A 27,356-nucleotide genomic window follows, 5' to 3' on the forward strand; every position below is an offset into this window, starting at 1 on the left:
TTGAAGAGTTTATAAATGTACCACCTGTAGATCACTGGAAAAGTCCACAGCTGTTATCAAGATGCGAAACGTGTCCCAATAAACGTGTCCTTGCTTTGTATGTTGTTGTGACAGTAAGGAGGCATGTCTTGTTCCAGAGACTGTTACAAACAGTGAGACAAAATACAGTTGAAAAGAACAGGAGAGTTTGGAAAGTCTTACTTTGCCAGAGGTGATACTATGTAGAGGTGGGCAGTAAACTGGTATTAATACCGTCACCGGTAAATTTTTTGCCACGAAATGTATTTCTGCAACACCGTCATCACCGGTTTAAATGCCTATTGTGCTGTGATGCATGCACGTGGCATAACCACTTCCACAGCTGGCGAAGAGAGTGATTTGTGACGGACAGCTCAGGTGGAGTCCAGTCAATAGCACATTTAGCTCTAGTATTATGTGTGGCCAGGTAACTAACCTAATGTCACCTGCTCTTGCCGTTAAAAATTAGCAAGGTTAGCAGGCAAAAACATGTGTTCTTTCCTCTCAAAGTTTGACGGCCATACCGCAACAAAGTCAGTGTGCCATTTCTTTCAGCCTGCCTGGAACTGTAATACAAGCTAAGTGCTGCTTTGGTTGGTCTCAGTCTGTAGAGAGCCCAGCGTGGCGGGACTTCCATCTTACAACAGCTTAAACACCCGTTTAAAAGTCTATTTTAACTTTCGACTTTCTTTTCTAAGTCCACAGTGAGTCAAAGATCCAGACTGTGATGTTAAATGAGGTCAGAAAGCTGCTGTAGTACGGCCGGTATGGCAGCCAAAGCTAAGCTAACTCATTGCTAAATACAGTACTTGCCTCAAGCCCTTCACAATAAAGGTCCGCGGCTGTTATTTTTCTGAAACGCCTTAATTGTGAACGCCTTTACCAGGAAACCTGCTCAAGTCAGTAGCAGATTAAAACACCTCATCAGGATAGGGATGAAATGTGAAAGTTGGAGTGCAGTTAGAAGTAAACCTAGAGAGACTTAAAAAAATATATATTCTGTGTTGCTATGCTTTCTGTGTTCCTAGGCTTGTTTTAAGAGAGAAAGGGGTTAATAACACTTGAATTTGGATTGAAAAACATTACCTCCTATTAATTTTGTAATACTCTGATATAATACCGTTACCATCAAAGGCAAGAAAAATACTGTGATATAATTTTTAGGCCATATCACCCAGGCCTAATACTATGCCTAACTGGTGAACAGTTTTATGGTTAAATCAGGTTTTGGAAAATTAAGATTTTTAAAATTAGAATGTGAGATTTCTGTCTTTAATTCACTTTTGTAATACCAACAGTTAAAGCTACTGTCACAATCAGAACAGGGTTTTATGCCAAGTACATTTTCACATACAAGGATTTGACTTGGTGTTTGGTGCGAAACAAATCACAGAGGCTCCTGACGGACCTCAGCCTCCTGCCATAGGGGAGGGACTCAAAAAGTCTGTGTCAGGGGTCTTGGGGGCGTAGCATAGAAGTGGCATAGAAGTACACCATCTTCGTCTTTGGCAGGTTGAAAGTCTTCAGCTGCTGCAGGAAGAGTACATCATCTGTTGTTCTGTCTTGATGAGGGAGCTGATGTTCATTTCCCACTGAAGGTCCTGGGCGATGAGGGTCCCCAGAAGGCTGAAATACTCCATGGTGGAAACTGAGGAGTCACATGCAGGAGTGTGAGCAGCATCATCCTTCCTGAAATCAACGACCATCTCCAGTGTCTCACCAAATGGTTCAACTCCCACCTGTATGCAGGCTTGACCCCACAATAGATACGTCTAACGAGGGTTACGTTGTCCATGAACTTCAGAAGTTTGATGGACTGTTGACTGGGGGGGGGGCAGCTGTTTAGGGAGACACCCAGAGGAGAAAGAAAGCATCTTTGGGGTGATGCGGTGCTGATCGTTCTGCTTTCAGACAGGGTTCCCCAGCTTTACCTGCTGCTTCCTGTCAGACAGGAAGTCTGTGATCCACCTGCAGGTGGAGCCAGGCACATTCAACAGGCAGAGCTTGTCCTGTAGCAGAACTTTAATTTCATGTCAGTTCAGTCATATATAACTTCAGTGTTCCACACAGTATTGGGATGTACCTGGGAAGTGAAGATGCCATGCTGTCAATCCCCATAGCTCTGCAATTTTGTGTGTTTCTTCCCCTTGGATTAGATTTTATTTATCAGTATGTCAAAAGCACTCCAATAATATTACCTGCTAAGGATGCACGCTATTGTTGGCATGATTTGAACATTTTTGCCCATTTTTACAACCTACATATTGTCTGTTTTGGTCCATACCTTCTTTAGATATCTGCCATTTGTATGACTAAGTTTGTGGTTTGTGGACCAACAGACCTTTCTCTGCTGAAATCTTTTAGGTCTAAGATACATATGTTAGTATTGGTGTAGATATCGATATTGGCTAAATGAATCTCTAAATATCAGCAAAAGTCCAATATCATGCATCCCTTTTACTGGCATTTTGAGATGTTTCACCCAATGTTTGTTATCACAATTCATGTGTGTAGGGGCATGTTGAAGATGAAGCATTTCATAAGCTTTTTTTGACTTTTGCCCATTTCCAGGATGCCACAGACCCAGCCAGAGACTGCTTTTGTTTTTTTCACACATATGTGAAAAGTCCTACTCTGTCAGTAAAAGCACACTTTTGATTAGAGACCTATTTGTTTCCTGTTAAACAGGCTATGCTGCTTCTCAGCACCTTTATAATTGTTAAGGGATTAGTTCCAAATGACATTCGGGCAGTCTGCTCAGGATTTAAGGATGAAAGAAGAACTGTGCAAGATGTATAAACCATAAGACTTCAATAGAAATGTAAAGAGGGACAAGTAAATTACAGCCGATTGATCCATCAGCTGATAATGATTAGCAAACAAATGATTATAGTGTTGCAATACATCTTTGTGGCACTCATTTTGTAGATATGCAGCAATGATAGATCTTTTATTGACTGGATATTGTTGCAGTCACAAATCATACTGGGGCAAATATTTATTGCATTTTGGCGATTATCGATATCGACATTTTATTTTACAGATAATAGATAAAAGTAACTAATCAAAGGTGCACTACTTTATTTTTATCCTCCATAGTCTCACCAGACATCCTTTATACCAGTGGTTCTCAACAGGTCCAGCCTCAGGACCCACCAGTCTGTCTTACAACAAATTGCAACCCAGATATCCCAAAAAACGTCAACAACGCATGTTTAGTGAATTGAACAGTTGCAATTTGGAGCATGATTGAACCAAAACACCTGATACAAAAAAAGAAAAGGGACAAAAATGACAAATTTTATCCCCTCTTTACCCATCATTATGTGTACATTTTTGGCCAATTTTCCAGAGAACTTGAGAAATTACTTCATTATCATGTGAAAAGTAGTCATTTATTGCAAGAAAATTAGATAAATTAGTTGAAATATTGATCTAATATTTAAATTTACTTTTTTCACAGTAAAACAGGGTAAAATAAAAGGTTTTAGTTCATGTCCAATCAGCACTCCAGGAATTTTGCCACCTTTTTTCAGACACCTAGTGGCAACCCACTGAAAACTGCTCCGCGACCCACTTTTGGGTCCCGACCCTCCAGTTGCGAACCATTGCCTTATACAACACCACTGGCTAGATGTCACATGAGTTGTAGCCAATCAAACTTAAGCCCAGGTGCCGCTGGTACAGTGTGTGTACAGCATCTCTTTCTGTTTTCCTGCTGCTACTGTGCAGCTCTGTGCTGTTTCTCATACTGATAGACCTTGGGCTTAATGTTTTATTTTACTTGTGCCATATTAAGTGCATTTTGTCATAATAAATGCATATTCATTCAGTCAGCCTATGAACCACTGAGAGCATGGTCTCATTTTCAGTGATGAAATAACAACATGATACCATGTAAGTATGCATTTCCAAATATTAGTTTCATGAACTACTGATAATCAGTATCAGTATTTGTCCTGAAAAACCAGTATCTGTTGGCCGTACAAGAAAAGGAGTGGACAATTGTTGGCTAAGGCATTTGACATGGACAGTACTTTGTTTCCAAACCTGTTTACTACTACTCCAATAGCTCGTGGGAGACAGCCCAAAGTATCAAATGCTGGCAAGGAAACTAGCCCAAACACTACTGATTTGCATACATTGAAATTAGTTAGTATTTTTAGAAATGCTCCATTTACCAGGCTTTCAGGGGGAGGCTTGGACCCAAGTCTAGTCTCTTTCTGTGGGAAACACTGATCAGGCATGTCAGCATTTTTCAAAAATGTGATTAAAAACAACAACAATGTAAGGATTTTTGGGATGACCCAGTCACATTTTTACTTTTTACTGATAATCATACATGAAACCACACCTTTACCTCTCATAATGCAGCCTCATGTCCCCTTGTTATCTAATCTAGCTAGCTATTATTCTGATGGTTTCATTTCAGTAAGGTTTCAACATTGGATTTTTATTTTTTAGCTAAGGAGTCTCTCAACAAAGTCTTGGGGGATCTTACAGAAGTTAGCCTACTTTAAGTGGAGCAGGATGACTGACCCATGGCAGAAGCAGATGAGGGGATGGGGATTTTTCAAGTTAACAGTCAGCTGTTGATTTGATCCACAGAGCTGATGTGCATGAAAACTCATTGACTTAGCCTGCACAGTTTACACGTTGATTCTTCTAGCTGCAGACACCAGAGTAACACCACAGGTGATCAGTTTTGATGATCAGTGACTGTAAACATCTATTCCGATCTGCTGATCATGTATTTTGAATAAAAATTGGCAGATGATGGCCGCTGCTCTGATCTGCATTCCCATATTTGAGTTTAAGTAATTACAAACATTACTACACAACTTTGAAGAGTGACAAAAGTAACATGATGAAGTGACTTAAAATCAAATCTGATTAGATACTATGATGATAGTTTTCATTTGGAGACATAATTTGCAGAGGAACGTGTTTTCAGCCCCCCTCTGGCTCTTGTAAAGTGCTTATAATCCCTGTATACTTTCCCCTTATTTAAAGCACTCTAGCTGGACAAAAGTTATAAAGCACAGAGCTCCAACTGACATGGATTTTTTTTTTTATCTTTTTGGAGCGACTCAGAGAGAAGTTGAGCGTTTGTCAAAGTGACGGTTTGGATGAAATGGCGTTGAAAAGCATTGGCACATACTTAAAGTTTACATCATTTGCTGTCGACTCTCCAGCTGTGAGATCTGCATCTTAAAGTCTTGAGCTTCTTTATTTATTCATGTTGTTTCACAGAAAACTGTTTGCTGAGAAGAGCCATAGCAGGGCTGTAAAATGATCCTAAAGCTTCCTCTTGCATCGCAGTTGACATGGCATTACGTTGAGCCTCTGTTTATCCCCACCTTTCTCCTCCTCTCCTCTCCTTTTCTGCCTTTTAAACATGCGGGGGGAAAGAGGCCGTCTATTTCCAGGCTGTAATAATTTAGGAGGGGGCTAATGTTTGCTGTGGCCTCAGGGGAGGCAGATTTAGATGGCCAATAGACTTGGCACATTCAGACTGGTGCAGCTGAACCCCACCACAACACAGACACACACATGCACCCTCCTCTTTCTCTTTCTCTCCCTGCCTCTGCCTATCTCTCCCTGCCTCTCTGTCCTCTCTCTATTGAGTCAGTGGTTTGGGCTTGCCAGAGGCTGGTATAATGGTTCCCAGTGTCTGCAGAGATTAAAGGCCAGGGCTGCATTGTTCAAATGCCCCGAGATTAGTTTCCAAGGAGACGGGTTTCAGTTGCCATGAGAACATAGTGCCTGGCTTTAGCCGAGCGGTTTTTCCTTTAACTCTTCCTGTCTGTTTACCACTTCAGTTTTATTCACTCTGGAATTCTTGACTCTGGGAGTTTGGATGTTTTTGTTTATGATATGAAATTTTGGTTAATAGCACAAAATGTTATCTTGTTTTGATGCATTTACCCCATGGTAGTATTCCTGGAGCATTTTGCAAAGTTATCCTGATAATTTTAAGTCATAATCTCTTGCTCTTTGCCTTTTGTCAGGACGTATGCATTGGGAGGTTCTGGAAAAAGGGTTACTTAAACCGGAAATGTCCCACACTAAAGAATCTTGCATGAAAGAAATCTGACATTTTTAAAAAGGATTCCCACTGTAGAGAGTATTAGACAAAGCCTGAATAATGTCAGCCATATGGTTATTACAGGAGGCTTTGAGGCCAGTCTGCCAATAAAGGAGCAAATTACTTCCTTCCTTGTCAATTTCTGTAATTCCACAGCATGCATTCTGGTCCATTTCTGTTGTGTTCCAGAGGCACCACCCCTCTCTGCTCCTTGAGATTCTTTCTGGGCCGATTTTCAGCAGACACCGCTGCCGAAAGGCGCCAATCCATATAGAGCAGATCCACCCAAACAAGAAAGTGATCTCACAGAACATCAAGTCAATTTCAAAATGCAATACAATGTATTAACTTCTGATTTTTAATCTCAGCATTTTTTCTCCTTATTTTTCAGCCAGTGGCACAAACCACAGGTCATAAGTTGTCCAGAGAGTTAGGCCTGCTCAGACTACACAAATTCAGGCAGAATTTAGATTGACTGTAATGTTGCAGCTCATCTTCAACCACTGGGCCTGAATCTAAGCATCAGGAACAACAAACACTCTTGTAGAGTTACATAATCAATAACACGTCCAAGACGTCCCACAGCCATGATTTAACAAGACTGAGTTTTTCTTGCTTAATTGTAGTTTGACACCCTGACCAGAGTGACTTATACTAGTCTCCACTTCTTCTCCCTCTGGAGATTTATTTATATGCAGCAAAGCTGTTTGTATTTGATAGGATAAATGGACTAATTTTCTCAACGTGTAACAACATTCATACCTCAAATTCTAACTGAAGGATAGCTGGTCATGTCATGTCAACTCACGCACAGTCCCGGAGATAGTGGTGACATCAGCATACAATGAGATAAGATTAGATTCAATTAGATTAGATCGATACTTTATTGAGTGGTCAGCATGACCCTTGTAATTGGACCACACTGTCAACCAAGAAGGGACAAGATTTTCATTGCATAGTGTAACATAGTGATGCTGTGAAAAAAACAAAAAAACCATGTGGTATCTGTAATATTGAATAGAACAGCTTTTGCAGTAGCTTAATTTTTCGCAGAGGTTGCTGCTTAGTTCCCACACATCCTGGAGAACCTGGACAACAGTTAACAAGTTTCAAGTCATGGAAAACATGAGGCAAGTTAGAGGAAAAGCAAAAAAATATCAGCATATCTGTGATTACATATCAGAATTCCCCACTACATTGATGGACTGCAGACTACATTGTCATCTGAAAAGGCTTAATTGTGTAAAGAGTGGTGTTAGGTTATGAACAATGGTATTAAGACTAGATAATGCTGTATAACATGGTGTCTGACACTTTAAATTATGTAAGAAACAGTATGCTTCAAATTGAAAAAAATTACCGCTCACTACTGGAGGTGTTTCGTAGTTTATGAACGTATGGATGTTAACTTCTTCTCATCATGATTTGAAAAGTTAGAAAATATTATTAGTCAGCATGTTTGGCTCAGTTGCAAAAGTTGACAAATCTACCTAGCTTGTTTTACATACAAAAGTTTAAGGTTTGGGATTCTGAGCGCTGGTTTCAAATCTGTGCTGGGCACTTTTGGGAGTTTGATAATGAAAGAGACTCCATGGTTAAAACTAAGAATGGCAGCCAAACCGTGGGCTTGTCAAACACCTTCTGAAAACAGCAGATGGTACAATTTTTTTCTTTGCTAACATCATCTTCTTAAAAACAGTTCTGCACTATTTTTGTAAAATGGAGCATATTATGACATGAAATGTATAACTTGTAGCAGTGTCATCCGGTTGTTAAAGACTCCAATTTATAAGGGGTTAAAGAATGCTGGGATAAACTGGTACGCTAGGTTATAAATGAATAATGATTAATAATGATAATTTATTTGTACTGTTTTTTAGGCTTATTGCACAAATTGCTCTTAAAGGATACAATTAAATATAATGATATAATGCAGTGTATTAAAGCAAGGCAAGACCAAACCATTATTGTAACATGTCACTTATATTTTCCCCTCTGTACCGTGCATAACTCAGTGGGAAATGGTGTTGTACTTATTCTTCATGGGTTGTAAAATCTGCCTTGTAAGTGACTAAAATCAGCATCCAAGGTGTGAACAGCCGCCTCCCTTTCTTCCTTCCTTATTAACTCAACCTTCAGGGTCACATTGACCCTCTGAACGCACGCTAACATTTGCTTAAAGTCAAACCAAATGAGCTCAACAGAAACTGCTTTGAATGCAAGTCACTGCAGCATGTGTTCAGGCTCACTCACTGGTTTCTGTCTGTGTCGCACCGTGGCTGTCTGCCTAAACCGTGTTCATCTGGTCCCTGCAGAGGCATGGCTCAGATGAGGAAGCTGGCATGCGACGGCATCAGGACCAACTCCCGGGGTGAGCTGCAGGTCCCACTGGTGTCGGCCAGGCAGGAAATCCTTACCAGCTTGGTGTCTGCACTCGACTCAGTGGTATGTTCAAGATCATACAATGTTTATAGATCTCATCCTGTAGTTCAAAAGAGTAACTTAAGGCATTTAAAGATCTTAATAAACAGCTTCATTTTATTTGTGTGCATGCTTCATGTAGCAGATTTCTTGATCACTTAAATCTGTATTAAAGAAAACACTGTGAGAGCACCTGTGTGGGTTTATCTTTCAGATCTAAAATGCAGTTCTCCTTGTTCTTCTGTTTTGTTTATGAGCTCACATCTTGCATGTCTTCCTTCATATTTTGATTTATGGATAAACCTTTTCTGTGTCCTTATTTGCAGTGTATGGCGATGTCTAAGCTTAACGCTGAGGTTGCGTGCGTCACGATACACGAGGACAGCGTCATTGCAGTTGGCACAGAAAAGGGCAGAGTGTTCCTCAACTCCAGGAGGGAAATCCAGACAGACTTCTACAAGTTTTGCCGTAAGTTTGACTCTCCTTTGAAATTATTTTGTTAACCAATCATACCTTTGAAAAAGTCTAGAAACAACCTTGTGTCATTCTCAGGCTTGTTGTCCTTACAGCGTTTTGAAGATTTGTGATTACACAAATGCAGATTCAGCCAGAAACCTCAATAACACTGCAGTTTAGTGTTTGGCCAATATCAGGTCATGTCAACACAGAATATCAACTCAACAAAGCAGCTGCAATTCCTCATATTTTCCTTCAACACCCGTGAAAAGCCTTTGATGAATCAAAAATGATCTTGTCACGTCTCATTTAGCACAACTGCTTGATGTGTTATGTCTGCAGAATAACCACATCATGCCTCACAGTTCTTGTTATTCATTATAAAGGAAGCGTGACTGAGGTGTGTTTAGGTGTAGCAAGTTTATTTATATAGCATCTCTCTGACACAAAGGGGCAGAGCACTGCATTAAAATAAGACATTGACAGAAGACAGTTATTAAGCAAACAAAGAGTCAAGGTTTGATATTAAATGAGGAGTACTGTAGCACTTATTTTAGTGGGCCCTAATTACCTATCAGTGTTTTAGTAATAAGTTGTAATTATCTAGTAATTCTCCACAATGAGGTTGTACTTATGTAGTAATAAGTTTGCATTTTATCAAAAAAATGATTTGGTAATATTTAGGAAGTATTTACCTATTGATTATGTGTTGCTTATCAAGTAAGTCCTTGTAATATTGTGGCATTCTCTGGTAAATAGGTGGTAAGTAACCCTATATTATATTGTGGCAGCTCTCTGGTAAAGTGGTGGTATTTTACTAAGTACTTTTCTAGAAATAAGATGTCAATTTTCTTTCTAAGTTGCTTGATAATTCCCAGGTATTTACTGTGAATTATCTAGTAACATCTCAGGAATAAGATGGTAATAACCTAGTAACACATAAGCATTTACCAAGTTGTAACTTTGTAATATTAAGAAAGTATTAACCTTGTAATAATGTATTCATTATCAAGTAATTCCTTGTAATATTGTGGCATACTCTGGTAAATAGGTGGTATTTTACCCTGACCTTATCTCTCTAACCCTAACTCTAATCCCTAAAAATTACTTGAAAATTATTCAAGAGTGACTTACTTTAATTTAGGGGGCCAAAATAAAGAATTTACACGGGAATCATTGAGCAACCTTTATTAAAAAAAATATCTGCGTATTTTTAAGAAATTGCTTGGTAAAGTACCACCTAATTACCAGAGAATTGCCGCACCATTACGAGGGCTGGGGTTAGGGTTTAAGCCTTAAGCCCATTTCAGACTGGGAGCGTGTTTTGCTGCTTGCGTGTGCTGCGTGTGTCTGCTCGGGCTCCTGCCAGTGTGGCTTTCACACAGGGGGCGAGTTTGCTGCACGTCAGCCGCATCTCCCTGCTCTCAAAACCCTGTCCTTCTTCACAAGTTTTACCTGAAGAAAACCCCTACAAGCTACTTGACTCAGTGTAAAGAGGAAGTATGTAGGGATTTATTCAAAACAAAAGCATTCTGTACAAGTGAAAGGAGTTTCTCTACAGAAATGCTGAACAGGGCTTTTAATTTGAAAAGCACAAACCAGTAAAAGCACTTACTATGTTTGACTTTCCTGTGACATATTCTACCAGTGTGGAGACAGAAAGTTTCACTAATAGTACATCTTTAGAGAACAACTTTATCAAACAGGCGCATTTAAGCTTGTGGCCTTCCTCAGGGTTTTCAAGAAACACATTGTGAACATATTCTATGAGCATAAATGCTACAATGATGTAAATATGGCTTTCCATTTATCATTTTCCTGTTTAATATTGTCCATAGCCACATATAGTGAGCGGAAAAAATAGGCGAGACTTCAAATCTCTGATACGCACCTGAGCCGCACGTATCAGGTGCATGAGACGCAGTCTGGGCAGTCTGAAAGCCCTGACTTGTTGACATGCAGTCAAACTGAAAACCCAGGCATGTTGCGGTCGAGATGCGAGTGTCACGCTCCCAATCTGAGACAGGCTTTAGAGTAAGGGTTAGGGCTAGGGCAAAATAGCCTCTGGTTAACAAAATATTGCCAAAATATTACAAGGAATTACTTGATAATCAATACAGTATTACTAGGTGAATACTTCTTTAATACACCACAATTCAGAGTTATTATACTTGTTAAAATGGCAACTTATTACAAGGTAATTACACTCGAGTGATTTTGTAAGAAACTACTAGGGAATTACCACTTGTTAAATAACTAGATAGGGCCCACTAAAACAAAGCATTACAGAGGATGCTTTAGGATGTTTCCATAACATTATCATCCCTTTGCATGCTGCAACGATCAGACTACAATGTTCATCTGCAGTAGTTCCACATCAAGTTCTGTCTTGTAACTTCAGTAAGTATTTTTGTGCTTTGAGAGAAGACATTCCAGTATTAATCAAATTAAAGCCCTTTCATTCAGCCATCATTTCCTTTAAACAAACCAGTATGCAAGTTTTAAGCCAAGCCTTATTTCAGATGATTAAGACTCTCCTTTTGACCTTGAGTGGAAGTGTAAAAAACAGCGAGTAATGCTCTGAGACACAAAGATATTTCAACTGGATACTAATAGGGTTGTGCCCTCCTATTATGTTGTTTTATTATATGCAACTTCTAAGTTTCTATTCTCTAGGCAGTGAAAGTACAGTGGCAGATGTTTTCTGTGGTACAAATGTCATAATAAAGGGCTAGCCATGATGCCTGATGACCTTGATCTTTGACCTTCCAAATGTAATCAGTTGATCCTGAGCATGTGTAGACAGAAACTTCCTTAAAGCTTTCTTGAGGCACTGTGATATTCACAAAAAACAGATGATTTTTTGACACCAACTTTACCTGGAATTTTCCTGCCACATTGATTGTAGTCAAGATGAGTAGATGAGAGAATGCTGCCGAAAAAGATTAGAAGATTAATTTAATGTGATAGGGGATGATGGCCTTCATATCTTGCAACCGATGCATGTGACCAGTGTGATCTCTGTCTGTTGTGAAACTACTCTGTCATGTTCTCTATCCACCAGTATGTCCTTTTCCATTCATCTGTTGATATTATTAATTTGTAAAACTCAAGGAAGCACTAATATAAAGGCATAAAAATTAGGGATGAACATGCATTTGTATCGGACACATGCGTTTTGGCAGTGATCAGCCATCTGCAAATAATGTAGGCATGATCAGATATTTGTTACAGAAGTTTATCTGCTGTGTTTGATCAATGTAATGCTGGCATTTAGCACGCTTACCAGCTGATTTGCAGGGTAGATTTATCACTGGGAACACGTGACTTATTGGAGAAACTCTGATTTGCTTCATGGTCAAACATGAAAGAAAATGTTGACATTGTGGGAGGATTGCGCCAAAAGAATTGATGAAACAACATCTGCATTGCTACCAGCCTAATTATTATCCTTAACATCGGCGTCAGCCCTGATTTGTACAGTTGGTGCCTCTAATAAAAGGTCATTATAGCATTGTAAAGCAGATTCTGTTGCTTTGTCTACCACTTCCTCATCATTCTTTATACATCATATCTTGTCTCCTGAGATCACCCTCTTAACCAACAGAGAAAGTCTCCCGCTGTGCTGTTTATGTGTGAACAACCAAGCCGGGAAGATTTCAGGGACAGTTATTACTTTTTGGGGGATAGATTCTCAGACTGGGGAGATAAGAAAGCATAAACTTTTATAGATCCCCCAGGAGGAAATTTTTCAAAATTAATAGCAGTTAAGTAAAAACAAAGAGCAACACACAAAGCACAGATAAGAGTTGCAAAGAAGTATGAAATTTGTTGCACATTATGATTGGAGTTTATTTTTAGTTTGAGTGTGTCCTTAACTTTACTATGGGGACAAGTTTTTTTTGCCCTGCTGTTTTTGTGGACCCTGAAGTTAAAACTCTTACTTTACTTATCGATGTTGATTAATAGCTTAGTTACATATTTATCCCTCCTTTAAAGTGCTTATTTCTTTTTCATTTAATTTGCATTAAATGAAGTAGTGGCTCCCAATTAACTCATATACAAATTCCTATTCCTCATCTGTACGTCTCTGCCTTGCCGAGCCCCCTATTGGAGGCCCTGCCCTCCACTCTCCACAACACCAGAATTTTTCAAGGCAGAGCCTGTAGTTTGGCAGCCCTGCACCCTGAGGCTGCAATGCTATATCCTTGTTAAACTCCAAAAAACCCACCTCTTTAACTTAGCTTATGAACTTGGTTAATATGTTTTGTATTTCTCTGTGTGTTTCTGATATAAAGAGTCCTTCTGTCCCATTAAACATGTGATATTAATGCAAGCTATTATTATAATTAATCAGCATATCAGACAAGGAAAGTGGGGTAAAAGTACCAGAGGAAAGAATAAAAACCTTCCTCATATTACCCATTATTTGGGCCTATAAAATCATCCTATAATCCTTTGCATGTTTGTCTTTTCCTGTTACTAGAATTGTCAATGTTTTGTCTTCTTGTAATTTGACTCCAGGGGTACCGTGTCTGCAAAATCTGACCACATCAAATGCCCATACCAAAGACCAGGAAGGCGATCACAGCAAACTGAGTAAGGACAGTGATCACGGGAAACAGAGAGCTCCATCAGATGCTCAATCCAACATCTTTGTTCTGAGGAAGATGGTGGAGGAAGTCTTCACTGTCCTTTACAGTAAGGATTCACTTTATTAACCACTGGTGTCTCTTTTGGCCCGTGCAGCTCTTTGATTTAATTTGACATTTACTCATATGACCTCTAAAAATACTAGTATTTAAATAAATTCCTTCCTACAATATAATCCGTAATTCAAATAAAGATGTTCTTTTCCCAATTATAAAAAAATGTGTGTGGTTCAAAAGCCAAGGAAAAGCGGTTAAACTCTGGTTTTATTCTGTTCTCTGAGGAGAATTTGTACTTACACTGCCTGGTTTTATGTGCAGGTGAGGCTGTGGGGAAGAGCAGCCTGGTCCCTGTGCCTTATGAGTGGATCCAGAAGGACCCCAGCTGTGTTGTGGCTCACGGCTTGCCTGATGGAGTCACCCTGAAGAAGCCCTCTGAATACGACACCAAGACGCTGATGAAGATCCTGGAGCAGAGCCACAGAATCCACTTTACAGTCAAACGGTGAGCCTGCACAGCAAAAAGTTGTTGCTGTTTGGGATAACAGACTGCTTGTATCAGATTATGAGAGCAGCTGTTTCACATCTGAAATGGATAACAGAGACTTTAGCCTTTAATGCATTGCAGAGGTACGCACTTATGTATAGCTGGGAGCACAGAGCTGTGTTTGCAGCTCGTTATTGGTAGCAGACAGGCTGTGTTGCATTAGTGAGAGATGGATGTCGCTTTAATTCAGCTGTGAAAAAAAAATCACTCTTATGTTACATGTTTGTCTCAATACTCAGAACTTATTTGCTTCTTTACAAAATCTGGTAAGACTTCACAGCCTCCTTTATAGATGCTTGTTAATAAGCTGGCTGGGGAGGCTGGGTAAATCCAGAGAGGTCTAATCTTATCCATCTCTTATAGAAAACAAATCTAATCCTGGCTGGAGTTAAGTCCCTAATACACAGGACCCTATTTAACTACATAAAGCACACACAGTCTATGGCGGTGGCATAAGGGGATTTTGGACATGTCTATTTACATTTTGCTGTCATTATGGTGCACAATTCAGGTGCAAAGCCAAGCGCATAGCACAAAGAGGTGCTTGCTTATATATAGACTTGTTTAGGGCATACCATGAAGCAAACCAGTCAGAGCATCAGGTCTCATTTCCTTTGACAACCTGAGGCAATGTTGTTTAAGACAAGTGGCACAGGTTCTAAAACATTTAATAACTTTTGAACCATAAATCATAGCCACTTACTTTTTCCCACTGAAGTCAGCCATAGCCTTCGTAGTATGTATGGAAACTTTTCTAGTGAGCCTCAAACTTTGGTGACTTTCCAAGATATTTAAAGATTAAATCCATACCAGCAAGTCCAACATCTTATTCTCAATTTTTTCAATCCATTTTGATATTGTTTCTGCCCCTTGTGGCTAATGTAAACCACTAGTTTCCCAAGATGCTATGCAACAGGCCCAGGCTGTTCCATTATACATCATGCTTTGCCAAACTGCTTATGTCTTACCACTTAGATCATAAAGGTGACTGCCTGAATAGCCCATAATGGAGAGAAAGAGAGCCTGTGATGTGGCCCTCTGTGTCACTGCAGACAGGAACAGCAATAATGGCACAAATGGAGCCGATACAAAGAAGTGCAAGGACCTTTTTTGTAGATATGTGAATATTTTGAAGAAAAAAATTTTTAAACTTTTTGGTCCCCAGTTAGATGGGTAAACAAGTGTGAACAAAAAAAGGCTTGTGGAATCAACCTAATGTTTGTTCTCTCGTTTTATTGCAGCAGAGCATGAACTTCTTTTGCTCTGCTTGTGTTTTCTTTTTGAAGCCACAGTCACTTTGACTGACACACTTAATTATTTGTTTGTGATGCAGCACCAGTAGCCTATATGAATTTTGTGTGAAGCTTTTACATAAAAAGTTATTGCTGTTTGTTTTTATATCCCGTGTGCTGTTGGCATTTTTAAAGATATTTCTTTGAATTATTTATGATACTGAGTTGGCTTTTACTCACCTGCTGCCTCTTTACACATGCAAACAACCTTCAGCATGGATTCTTATTGATTTAACTGTATGGAACCAATGACAAACTTTACTTGAATGTTTTAGATAATGTATTAATTTTAAACTGTGGAGATGGTGAGCAACCTGTGTGTTGAACTGTATCAGGAACAAACTGCACTACAAACTTTGGAGCAGGTTTTGGGTCGTCTAATGCTCAGTCATTCTCTGCATCTTGTCATGGCCCGGCTTAGATGACATGACAAAGGCAAGGGAGATGTACGATTTAACTAAAAAGGGAAAAGGTTTTATCACAAAATATGAATGAAATGATTAACAACCGATTGAAGCAAATTACATCAAGTATAGCTAAACAAAACATGGTGCAACACGCAATCTCTGTGCTGTAAAGCAGAGCAGATCAGAGCAGAGAGTGTTTAGATTAACTTTCAGGCCTTAAACACCTGATGCATTGGCATGATCTGCCCAGGTGTGGCAAATACCACCCACCAACTTTCAGGAAAGACATAACAGACACTAGCTGCAACACACCACAACAGCCGGCCCTAGAGGCAGGAGGCTGTCACAATTAAAAGTAAAGAAAACAAACTTAAAGAATAGAAGAGACAAATAAAGAATAGAGAAGTCAAAGATAAACAACATCTTATTTAATTAATGCTTGATTAGTGCTGTAAGAGTTATTAAGCTGATGTTATAATACAATCAGAAAGATTTGTTGTTGCAGCGTATGTTAATACAAGCCAAAAGACACTTGGCAAGTGTTGCAGCTTGCAAACAAAAAGCTCTGATGCATTTAATCCTCAGAGCGACTTTTTTTTCCCGGTTTTTGTGTCTGTCTGCAGGCCAGCAGAAGATTCGTCTCGAGAAGCCAAGCCCAGCTCAGACGTCAATCACAATTCTTCCTCTGCAGTCATGACGCCAAGCAGCCACGGCCCAGGAAAGACTGCTGCCACAGGGGTCACGACATCATCGAGTCCTGCCACGTCCAGTAACTCTGTCCTGTCGAGCTTCCTGTACGGCATGCCCATGTCCTCCAAACCTCACCCTGATGGTAAGCTGGATTTTAAACCCATGTCCCTCCTCAACCTGGGCAAAGACAGAGCGACCACCTGGACACCAGGGACAGAAAAGATGGGAACGCCGATGAAAGACTGTGCCAGTAGTGGTAAGGTTTACTCCTTTTGGTTTTGCAGTGTTTTGAATGTGATGTTTGGTCCGTGCTAAACAGCCGCGCGTGACTGCTTCAACTCCTTTTCACAGAGTAATGAGGTGAATTTAAAAAGATTGCTTTATGAATTGAGGTGATGTTCAACATTGACATCAAATTCAGAAAAATGACCATAATGACAGCATGTTGAAAAATGATTTCCACACTAAGTGCACTTTTGTATGGCTCGAGTTTACAGAGAAAAGTGGTAAATTTGCAGTGTGCTTTGAAGTCAAATTGCCTGTTATTCCACTTAAAGCAGCTCTTCACTTTGACACATCCTTGTTATACTTGTATCTCTGCACAAATGAAAGCAGTCACTTTTTTATATTTTCATGAAATCATAGAGAAGAGGACGGTTTTGAAAAAGTTAGGAAATCAATGCAAACAAGACACAAACTGAGTTTTTTATATATGCCAACATTACAATATGTAAAAATCTGTTGCCTTTAACCTATTTGGACCAAAAGTCACCTAAAAATACACCATCTAGAACAGTGGTACCTAGCCTGGGGTCCACTCAGGCTTTCTCTGCTCAGGTTGTCAAAATTAGTTATTTAAGTAAAATCATGATAAAGCACTTAGTAAACAGTTTATACAATGGTTTTTGATAAGAAAAACCTTTGAAGAGTCACTTCCTTAGGGTTTTATCAATGAAACAATTAAATGGTTGTTAAATTTTGGCAACTCGATGGCGATATAATTTTTATAATTTTTTTGTTAGGGTTTTGGGGGGCTCAGCTTGTCTTCGAAATGAGAAAATGGTTAGGAAGCACTGATCCAGAAGCTATATATTGTTTGGAAACAGTCTCCCAAAACCTAATAGCTTTCTAGAAATCAGAACAGACATTTTAAAGTTTAAAGTTTTTTAAAGATCCTCATTTCTCAGCCTCTGTTCCAGATATAGACATGGAAAAAAACACACTTGGAATCTTAAACACCTCGGCTTTAACTCGGCTCAAAGGAAAAAAGGTTGAGAACCATCGCTGTAACGAATAGCACAATTCGACAACAACCCAAAAAAAAATACACATCTACAAACTGATGTTTAAAATTGAATTTCCTTCTATGCTCCTTGCCTTATAAGCTGAAAACAAACAACTTTTGCAAACCTTTTCATGATACTCTACTTTTTATCCTTAACACATAACCGAGTGTCTACAATTCAACCAAATCTTTTAGTTTCAAAAATACTGCCTTGTTAAACATTACATTGTTTAACTCATTTGAACGAGAAGCTTAAATGTACCAGTTTGTTTTTATTGAGGAGCTGGAGGTTAGAGTAGCAGGGAATCAATCCCAAGCTTCCCAGCTTCCCTCAACATCATCTCTTGATATTGTTTTGATTAGGACCCCCTTGGTGGCAGATTTCACATATTGTGTGTTTAAGTTCTGTTACATCGTTTTGGTTATTGATTGATTTACCCCCATGTTTATCAATGACATGAAAACTAATTCCAGACTATCAGGATGGAAGCTGCATTGATATTTTTGGCTGAAATTGAAGATCTTGATCTGACCTTTGTTTTCTGTATAACATTTTTAGATGAGTCATCAAGACCTCCTGGTGAACAGGGTCAGAGCCCTCCTGGTATCCACATCTCTAAGAGGCTTCTCTTCTCCATAGTGCATGAAAAGTCAGGTATGGTTTGTGTTGTAAAATGTACTTATTATTTTTTTAAACCAACAGGTAGACTTTGGTCTATTCATTTTCTTTGTTTAGGGTATTTTTTTAATCTCAAATTGAGCAGAAACCTCTGGTGTTAAAGAAAGGAGTCATTGTGGAGTGTGTAGTTCTTTGGGTGACCACAAGAGGCAGACTGCAAAGCCAAGAAATCCCCATTAGGTCCAATGTAAAATACACATTTTATATAGTAGAAAAACATATTTACATTTTAAAAATCAGATATAAGTCTCTATAGGCCCTTTCTTCATTCTTAAAAACTGCATGGGGCTGTGTTTTTGAGGAAACATCCATGTAAACACACTAAGACAAGGGCTCTGTCCCATTTCTTTTTTTGTTTTTGTTTTTTTTCTTTGTTTTCATATATATTTTTGGTAACACTTTTACTGTAAGACATCAGTTATCTTATTCTACAATTTTCATGAAATGTAATGTTACTTTACATCTTGCTGGGATATTTTTTTCTTTTAACCAACAAGAAAAAAGTCCATCATCTCACAGTAATGCTCGACTTAAACCAGATAGGTGGAGAAAAAGCGAAAAAGAGAAACAAAAACCCTTGAAAACTCGAGCAGACAATACATCATATACCTGATCTTAATTAAACAGCATCAGTCTTGATATCATGTAATGAGTTAGGAAAGGGCCTCAAACATCAAGAAATAAATCCTTCATCCCGCCCACTCGTAGCTCACCATTGTGCTTAAACCTCTATCCATTCTTTAAAAGTGGGGTTTTGGATAATTTCCAGTGCTGTCAAGTAACCCTACAGCCAGAGTTACACGGCACCATGATTTTTTACATTTTGATATTATCTAGTAGTAAACCCAGAAGACATAAACCTATTCAAGAAAGAGATTATGTCATCCCACATGTTTCTGTTTTATCACAATGGTATAAAATATGCAAGGTTCTCGGCTCAGTCCCATTTCTAACTTTAACACCTACCCCTCATTTCTGTGTGCCCCTTACCTCTTAAAACACAGTTGCAAGAGGTAGTGGTGATGTGAAAATGGGGCAACCCTTTAAGCTCCTGATGCATTATCAGTTGTCATACCAGACATCAGACTATGTCAAGCTTTTTTTATTGCAGGGTGACTTTTTGCTATGCTTGTTGGAAACTGAGATTATTCAATTAATACAATTCAACTATAGTTAGCTCTAGTTCATCAGCTGCAGCAGTAAAGCCATCACGGACACATCAGTTTATCAAAAGCCAAATTAAAGAATGGTTAAAAGAGTAAGTGTCCTGAAATGGGCAATAATGCCATGTAATGTTTTTTTTTACTAACCTAACTGTAGGCTGTTCTACTTTGTGGATTCAACTGAAGTGCAAAACTTGTAAAAATGTACTGCGAGACTGGTATGACTACTCTTCATTGTCAGCTATGGTATCAAACAAAGGTCTTAAATGTCATAAGATGTTTGAAGCAGGTCTTGAAAAGGTGTTGAAAGTATTACTTTTCTTGTCAGATTTTCTGTATAAACCCTGTAACACATCTTACTTTTACCTCTGAGGTCTGGGTACCCTTGAGTCCCTTGTCTTCAATTAAGAAATGATTATTAAAAGCATAATTTTATATGCCTACTACTGACAGAAATTAATGGTAAAGTCATTTGGGATTGCTGTCAGTATTTGATTTCAAACCTCTCAAAGGATATTTCACAAATATGATTCTTCCCTTATTTTCTTAGTGAGATATATCATCTAAAGATTGAAGGTTCAGTCACAAAAACTTTATTGTCAAGCTTTGATCTGTTGTCACAAATTAATATCTCAGTCTATCAACAAATATGCCATTTGTTTCTCCTGTTCTCCCCCTTATCCTGCTTGAATGTTGAGGCTCATACAGAAGCAAAGTGTTGTTTACAGCACAATAGGCTTAACTAACACTAACACTTAAACATTAAGGGGTAAGCTGCTAATATGTCAAGAATAATCCTATAAGGAGATTGCACTCATTCCCCAAGTTGATACTGAGTCGATGAATGAGATTATTTTCAGAATTTTAGCTTGACAACAATGAAATTAAGCTCATTTAAATGTGAAAGCTGTTTCGGTGAATGTTAAGTTTTGACTGGAGTTATTTCTTGCAGAAAAATGGGATTCTTTCATCCGGGAAACTGAAGACATCAACACACTGAGGGAATGTGTTCAGATCTTGTTCAACAGCAGATACGGTGAGGAAAGCATTCCTTTCTTTGAATTTTTAATTTTGTTTGGACAGAATATCACATACGATTGTTTTTACAAAATGTATCTCTGCCTACTCAAGCTTTTGTTCATGCACAGAGATAATTCTGTGGATGTTGAAGGATTGGGGTCAGTGTTTCAGTTTGATCATATTTTTCTTTGGTGATAAACAGCTTTTTTGTAGCTGCTACATGTTGCCAGTTCCTGTAAAAAAATGTTTGAAAAAGAATTCAGATTTCAAATGAGGCAACATCACTTTCTGAAATATTTGCATTGTTTTTTAAACATACTCAGAAGACGGCAATGCAGTGAATCATTAGATGCTATGTGTCTACAGGCAGTTTCCACAAATTAAGAGAAGGCACATTTCCATTTTATGGCTCATGGGATCCGTTTCCAGACTTTTTTTTATCTGAGCCCACAGCGCTGATTATCATTCCCTCAAAGTTAAATTTCTCTTTTAGCTGAATTATCTTCACTTCTTTGAACCTTTACATGTGGATGTGCACGCCACTGGAGGCTGCTTTTCCTCATGCAAATTAATGTTTGGAGAGAAACAAACACAAAGTCAAAGAAACCAATTTTATTTGTATTACAAAAGGAAAATTCAAGTATGTTGGTTCTATATTATCTCATTAGGCCTGATTTATTAATGCTTATTAAAGAAACCGCTGTCAGATTCATGGCATGCCAAATACCAGACAATTTCAAATCCTAAATGATTTGAAAAACAAGGGAGACCATAGACATAATTATAGTTCAATCCAATTTTTCATCTTACCTCCAATTTCCACATTCTTCACCTGAACCGCGATCCACTCAAGCAGCCCACTGCCAAGCAAATTGCTCCATCTCTTGTCAACCTTCACAATTTTACTGCACATGCACTGGATCATCTCTGGCGCATCCCAGAAGCGCCACTCTGCTTAAGATACATGCCAGGTCTGTTTTCAGTGTTAGCTGCTGCCAAACCGCATCAATCCACATGGAGCAGATCAATCGAAACAGCTGGAAAAACATGCGAGGAATCCAGTCAACTTAAAAATAAAACACAACGTTTATACTTCCAATAGTAAGCATTAGAGGTGTCTTTGACTAAGGATTTTCATAGTCAAATCTGATTCGTCAGATTTTGCCCTTAGTCGACTAATAGTCAAACAGCGTTTCTGGCTACACTTTTTGTCCCTGGTCAAAGTGACTTGCAGTCCTCATGAATTCCGGCCATTTAGAACAACTACCGGACATTTGCTTTAACATTATTTTGCTGCATTAACAGCAGCAAAATGCATAAATCTCTCTCTTATTTTTTGTGTAAGTAGTTTAAAGTATCAAAATGAAAGCTGCGTGCTTTTCCTTACACACGCAGTCAGTTACACAATGTATGCCCATGTTAAACTCATAAACAACAACAGTTAGCTTCACATTAGCACCGTTAGCACTTTGGCAGCTATCATAACTTTGCAGCTTACAACAGCCACATTCCATCCTCCACCAGCAACAACGAAGCAAACACATAAAAAAAGTGCCCTGTCAACTGGACACCACGTTAGAACTCTACATTTCAAATGAAAAATGAGTCTTACCGTCAGTTGCTAATATCAGTCCTCATGATGGTATAACTGTAACCTCTGCTAAAGCTGGAAATCCAACCATCCTGGTTTATTTGGACTAGTCCCAAAAAGACAAAAGCAGATAGTCTGGTCCAGTCCTCCTCTCATCAACGACTTATCCAAGACTACTTCTGCTAATTATCCAGGACATCCCGAGCATTAACAACCAGCTACGTTGAAGAGAGACAGAGCCTTCGTTATAAGCTCCAAGCGGTCCATGCCGTTCTGCACGATGTGATTCTGTGTTGACTACAACCCAACTTTATATGAGGATTGGTCATAGGTAGTTTATTGAAGTCCACTACAACTGCTCGGCGTAGGCCTCTCTCTCTCTGCTGCTGTGTCGGTGTTTACGACGCTCAGCTATACAGTTCCCTTTGTTTCAGCCTCTTCATTACTCGCAGGGATGACACAAAATCCCTCCATACCGCTGATGATATTAATCCTTTGGTTAACCAGGAAAACCTCACTTAGATTAAAATTCTGCTTTACGAGAAAGCTCTGGTCAAACTTTTCCACTTTCCCTGCATAGTCCCCAGCAATACTGAGCATGCGCAGAGAGATAGATTTTTTTTGACGTCATTGTGCATACATAGTTAGCCATGTGCTTGCTGTCTGAGGAGATAAACAACCCCAGCACAGTTTTGTTCAATAAAAACATATCATTTTTTTGTGCGTCATTAGCTTTAGCAGACTGTGTTTGTCTATTGTTTGGACTTAGATGAAGATCAGAACACATTTTATGACCAATTTATGCAGAAATCCAAGAAATTCCAAAGGGTTCACATACTTTTTCTTACAACTGTACTTTCCCATGTGAACTTGTACTGTCAACATTAATATTGTACAGTGAAGTCTCCCCACAACTAATTGTGACACTATTTTTTTTTGGGGGGGGGGGGCTTTTTTTGCACCAATTAAAAACTGCTAAATTAATAAAAGTGCAGTAAAGTATCATTTAAGATTACATGATAGTTTATCTTTCTTGATTCAGAGTATTTAAGTGGGGATGAGTGCAGGGTTAATCATTTTACCCTGCCATTTCAGCTCTCAAATGTACACTAGAGTTCTCTGGAGTGTATTTCAGATTTTATTCTTAGCGAAGACCCAGTGACGCCAGTCAATTAAAAAAAAAAATTGAATTAATTAGAAACTTTGTAAATAATTAATTGGGCTTAATTGCACATGACAATAGTGTTACAAAGACTGAATAATGTTGATCTGTGGAATAAAATAAAAAGATAAGAGCCCAGGGGGTTTTTAGCATTTGTTCTCATCTGATTTACAAAGCTACACTGAATGGTTGTGTGATGGTAGCTGAGTATGATTAATCTATGTACTTTAAATTGCTTTTTTTTCCCCTGGTTGGTGAATGAGGCCCAATGTTTACAACATTTGTTGTATGCATGTTTCCTTCCTCCAGCTGAGGCCCTGGGTCTAGATCACATGGTGCCTGTTCCTTACCGTAAAATAGCCTGCGACCCTGGAGCTGTAGAGATCATCGGCATTCCTGATCAGATCCCCTTCAAGAGACCTTGCACCTACGGAGTTCCCAAACTCAAACGCATCCTGGACGAGCGCCACAGCATCCGCTTTATTGTCAAAAGGTAATCAAAGCTTCAAATAACTATTTCTGGCTCCTCAGTAATGCCTAAAATTCATATTTCATAGTCTCATTTCAAGGAAACAAATCAATGTCATCTTTATTCTCTAATTAATATAGTCGCTCAATGAAGATGATTTATTTTGAGCTTTGTCATCGTCCAGCTCCACTCCACACAACTCCAGCATGGCATCTCCTCTGAAACTTTTAATAAGCAGCCGCCGAGTGGGCCAGCCTATACCATCTGTCTAACGCCTGTTTCCTTCTGCACACTGAGTCCCACTGACTGCGAAACCGTTTCCATTCATGTCCCAAATGACTTTCACTCACCAGCATACTGCTGCTGCTGCGCTCATCCATTAGTTTAAGCTAATTTAAATGAGCCATCATGCTTTGTTTTCAGATAACACATCTCTGAACGAATCCAGCAGGCAGCTCATTAGTGTTAATACAATTAGGAAAGATTGAAAATGTGATTAATTCTGAATTGCATCACGTTGCCATTGTCATTGAGAGATGTTCCAGATGTGGGGCCTGATGTTCTCATTTAGTACGTTTCTATGTTGACAGACGTTTTTATTTTTTAATTAACTGATCATTTATTTCAATAGTTGGCTGCTTTAACGTTTTCATAAAGGCTCTTTATATTTACTTTGACTTAGGGTATATCAGCCTTCTTTTAGACCCACAATTAATAGCCTCAGATGTGATTGACAAAGTGACAGCAGTGTTCAAGAGTAAAAATGGTGACCCATTCTGTTTTTCCAACACAGACGATACTCAGGTGGGCCACCTAGGTAAATTTAGGGCTGCCTAAGTGTGCCTTACAATTCTTTCTATTATTATCCATATCTGATACCAATTTGAGGTATAAAGAGAGATGTTTGTAGAGTCAGCTCTCCTGAAAATGCATTCATAATAATAGTAATAGTAACATGAAAAATAATAGCTTAGTTTGTATGCCACTTTTAAATCAATGGCTCACAAAGTGCTTGGATAATAGATTAGGCATAAATGAAAAAAGCATAAGAACACCAACATTATTGACCCAAAAATCATAAGAACCCAGGAGACACATTATAAGAGCCCAAGAATGTATCATGTGAAGCGTTGAAACACATAATAAAACCCAGAATAACCAAGACAAACCCAGGCAGCAACAGGAACCCAACTTTAGAAAGAGCAACCCAATATTAGGAAGAGCAGTTATTGTGTTGTGATGTTTCTAATGCTGTCTTTTTAATATTTTTCTTCAGCTGCTTGCCTCCATTGTTATCGTGCACTCTTACTTTGAGATGATTGTTGCAACACACCAGATCACCAACAATAAACCAGTATATGGAAATCACTTACTTTGATAACAGATGGACAAAGAAAACATTTCAAAACATGCGTAACTTTATTGCAAGTAATAATGCCTTTGCCACCTTCACCACTCAGGTATAGTAGCATTCTGAGGGAGGATCTTTGTAAAACGTCAGTAAAGGCAAAGAAAATAAAGACAAGTTATTTATTATATTTACTAGGGATGTAACCATATCAAAATCTCACAGTTCAGTAATACCTTGGTACAAAGTCCACAGTAGTCATGTCAGTAGTCTTTTAAAAGGATCCAGAATAATTGCCTTTTTTAACAATCAACATGATAAAAACCATCTTTAATACAGTGTCAAGTGAATGTGTAAAGTTTGCTTCAGGCTACATATTTTAAAAAGCTCATTTGCAAAATCTTACAAGTTGATATTGCTGAAGGATAAGGATTTTAGTCTGTTTTTTTTTTTCACATTGTCAACCAGAGCTACAAGAATAAGCGGATTAATGGATTAGTTGCTTGAAAGAAAATTAATTGCCTGGCATTTTGATAATCATGTAATCTTTTTAGTCATTTCCACGCAAAAAAAAAAAAGAAACGTCAGATATTAGCTGCTTCTAGTCATTTATTATAGTGAATTAGAATCTGCTTTATTGGCCAGTTATGTTTGCAAATGCAAAGAATTTGACTCTGGTTAACTTTGCTCTTTGTGTACAAACGTTAAGAATTAAACGTTAACTATTTAACTCATATTTATACACCTACATAAGATGCTTGTGCAGCAGGAGTGTTAAATGCAATAATACAGTGCCTTTATGAAGTGATTTATTTTATCTAACATGTTTTTATTTCATTGAAAGGTCGAATCATGAACCTATACATTTTTTAACTCAAGGTCTATTCAACTTGTCTGTTTAAAATGTGCTGTTTCATCTTTTCACTGAATAAAAGGAAGGTGTTAATGGAAAATTGATTGGGACTTGGATCAATACAAAGTAACAATTCCCAGTTCTCATTTTACTTTTTGTATGGGAAAAACATGACACTGAAAACAGTTGTCTTAAATTAGTATTTTAACATGTTTTTAAACCTTTTAAAGTGAAAATTAAATGAATTATGGTACTAGTTTGAATGAAATCAGTCTTATCCGTCAAAGATCTTAATATGGATTTAGTTGTGTCTTTTAAGAGTTTTACAAACAGATGAAAATAAAAGAGACTTCAGGAACTTATGTTTACAGTAGGGGAGGAGTGCCTCAGTAGCAGGAGGAGCAGAAACACGTGCCATGAAGAGGAAGAGGAGGAAGCAGTCCATGAGAACAATTCCCATCCACTGATTTATTTTTAGTCTGAGAGTTTCAGTGAGAAGAAAGGAGTGAGTCAGTTGCTTGATTGTTTGCCTGAAACTAATTATTTAAAAAGCAGTTAATGTGCTTAAAGAGCTCCAAATGACATATTTCTCCACATGTTCTCTTTTTACATCATGATTTCTACCCTTAGAGTTCCAGTGCTCTTTGAACTAACCACCCATCTCTCTGCTTTTTATGTTGCAGAATGTTCGATGAAAGGATTTTCACGGGTAAGAGTTTGTTTTTGTGTTTATATTTTCGTTTCAGCCTCACATGTCCATGAGCTATGATTTGGGCTCATTAATAGAACAATTGTTGCTGTTTTCAGCTCTTTATGACTTCTGATGCTGATGTCTTGTGATAATTGTGGAAAATAAGCCAGTTTATCTGGAACTGCAAAGCTGTGATTGAAAGAATGATTCCAGCAAAATGGGAGGTTAGATTTTGATTGAATTATAGTCCAGTACTAATTCACAAATTTTCTTCAGACTGAAGGCTTGCCTTTGTATAATCCCAAGCTTTAAAGGATTTTTTATCTTTAATGGTATTTAACTATTTTGTCTACCTAGCACAGTGGCTGGTGGATTCAATAATCTACCAGTCAAACACATTATTTTTACCAGCCACTCTATTTTAACAAGCAGTGTTGTTTAATAGGGTATGACATAATTATCAAGGCTTATAATATTTAAGTCATAGGCCATGTAATTTCAAGAGAAACTTGTTGCACAAATAATTC

The 27,356-nt window shown here is 38.4% G+C and overlaps 1 protein-coding gene across 2 annotated transcripts in view; it reads left to right on the forward strand.

Annotated features, from left to right (window-relative positions):
- Positions 1-27,356, forward strand: part of gtf2ird1 (GTF2I repeat domain containing 1) — a 59,800-nt gene that overhangs the window by 4,192 nt on the left and 28,252 nt on the right. For both annotated transcript variants that reach the window (XM_041801383.1, XM_041801382.1), the window contains exons 2-10: positions 8,422-8,551; positions 8,854-8,995; positions 13,508-13,684; positions 13,954-14,137; positions 16,502-16,824; positions 18,413-18,508; positions 20,648-20,731; positions 23,778-23,961; positions 26,822-26,847. In XM_041801383.1, the coding sequence (XP_041657317.1) occupies positions 8,426-8,551; positions 8,854-8,995; positions 13,508-13,684; positions 13,954-14,137; positions 16,502-16,824; positions 18,413-18,508; positions 20,648-20,731; positions 23,778-23,961; positions 26,822-26,847 (1,342 nt within the window). In that variant the 5' untranslated portion in view covers positions 8,422-8,425. The remainder of the gene's footprint in view (positions 1-8,421; positions 8,552-8,853; positions 8,996-13,507; positions 13,685-13,953; positions 14,138-16,501; positions 16,825-18,412; positions 18,509-20,647; positions 20,732-23,777; positions 23,962-26,821; positions 26,848-27,356) is intronic.

Source organism: Cheilinus undulatus, linkage group 12 (genome assembly GCF_018320785.1).
Source record: "Cheilinus undulatus linkage group 12, ASM1832078v1, whole genome shotgun sequence".
In the NCBI taxonomy this organism is placed as follows: domain Eukaryota; kingdom Metazoa; phylum Chordata; class Actinopteri; order Labriformes; family Labridae; genus Cheilinus; species Cheilinus undulatus.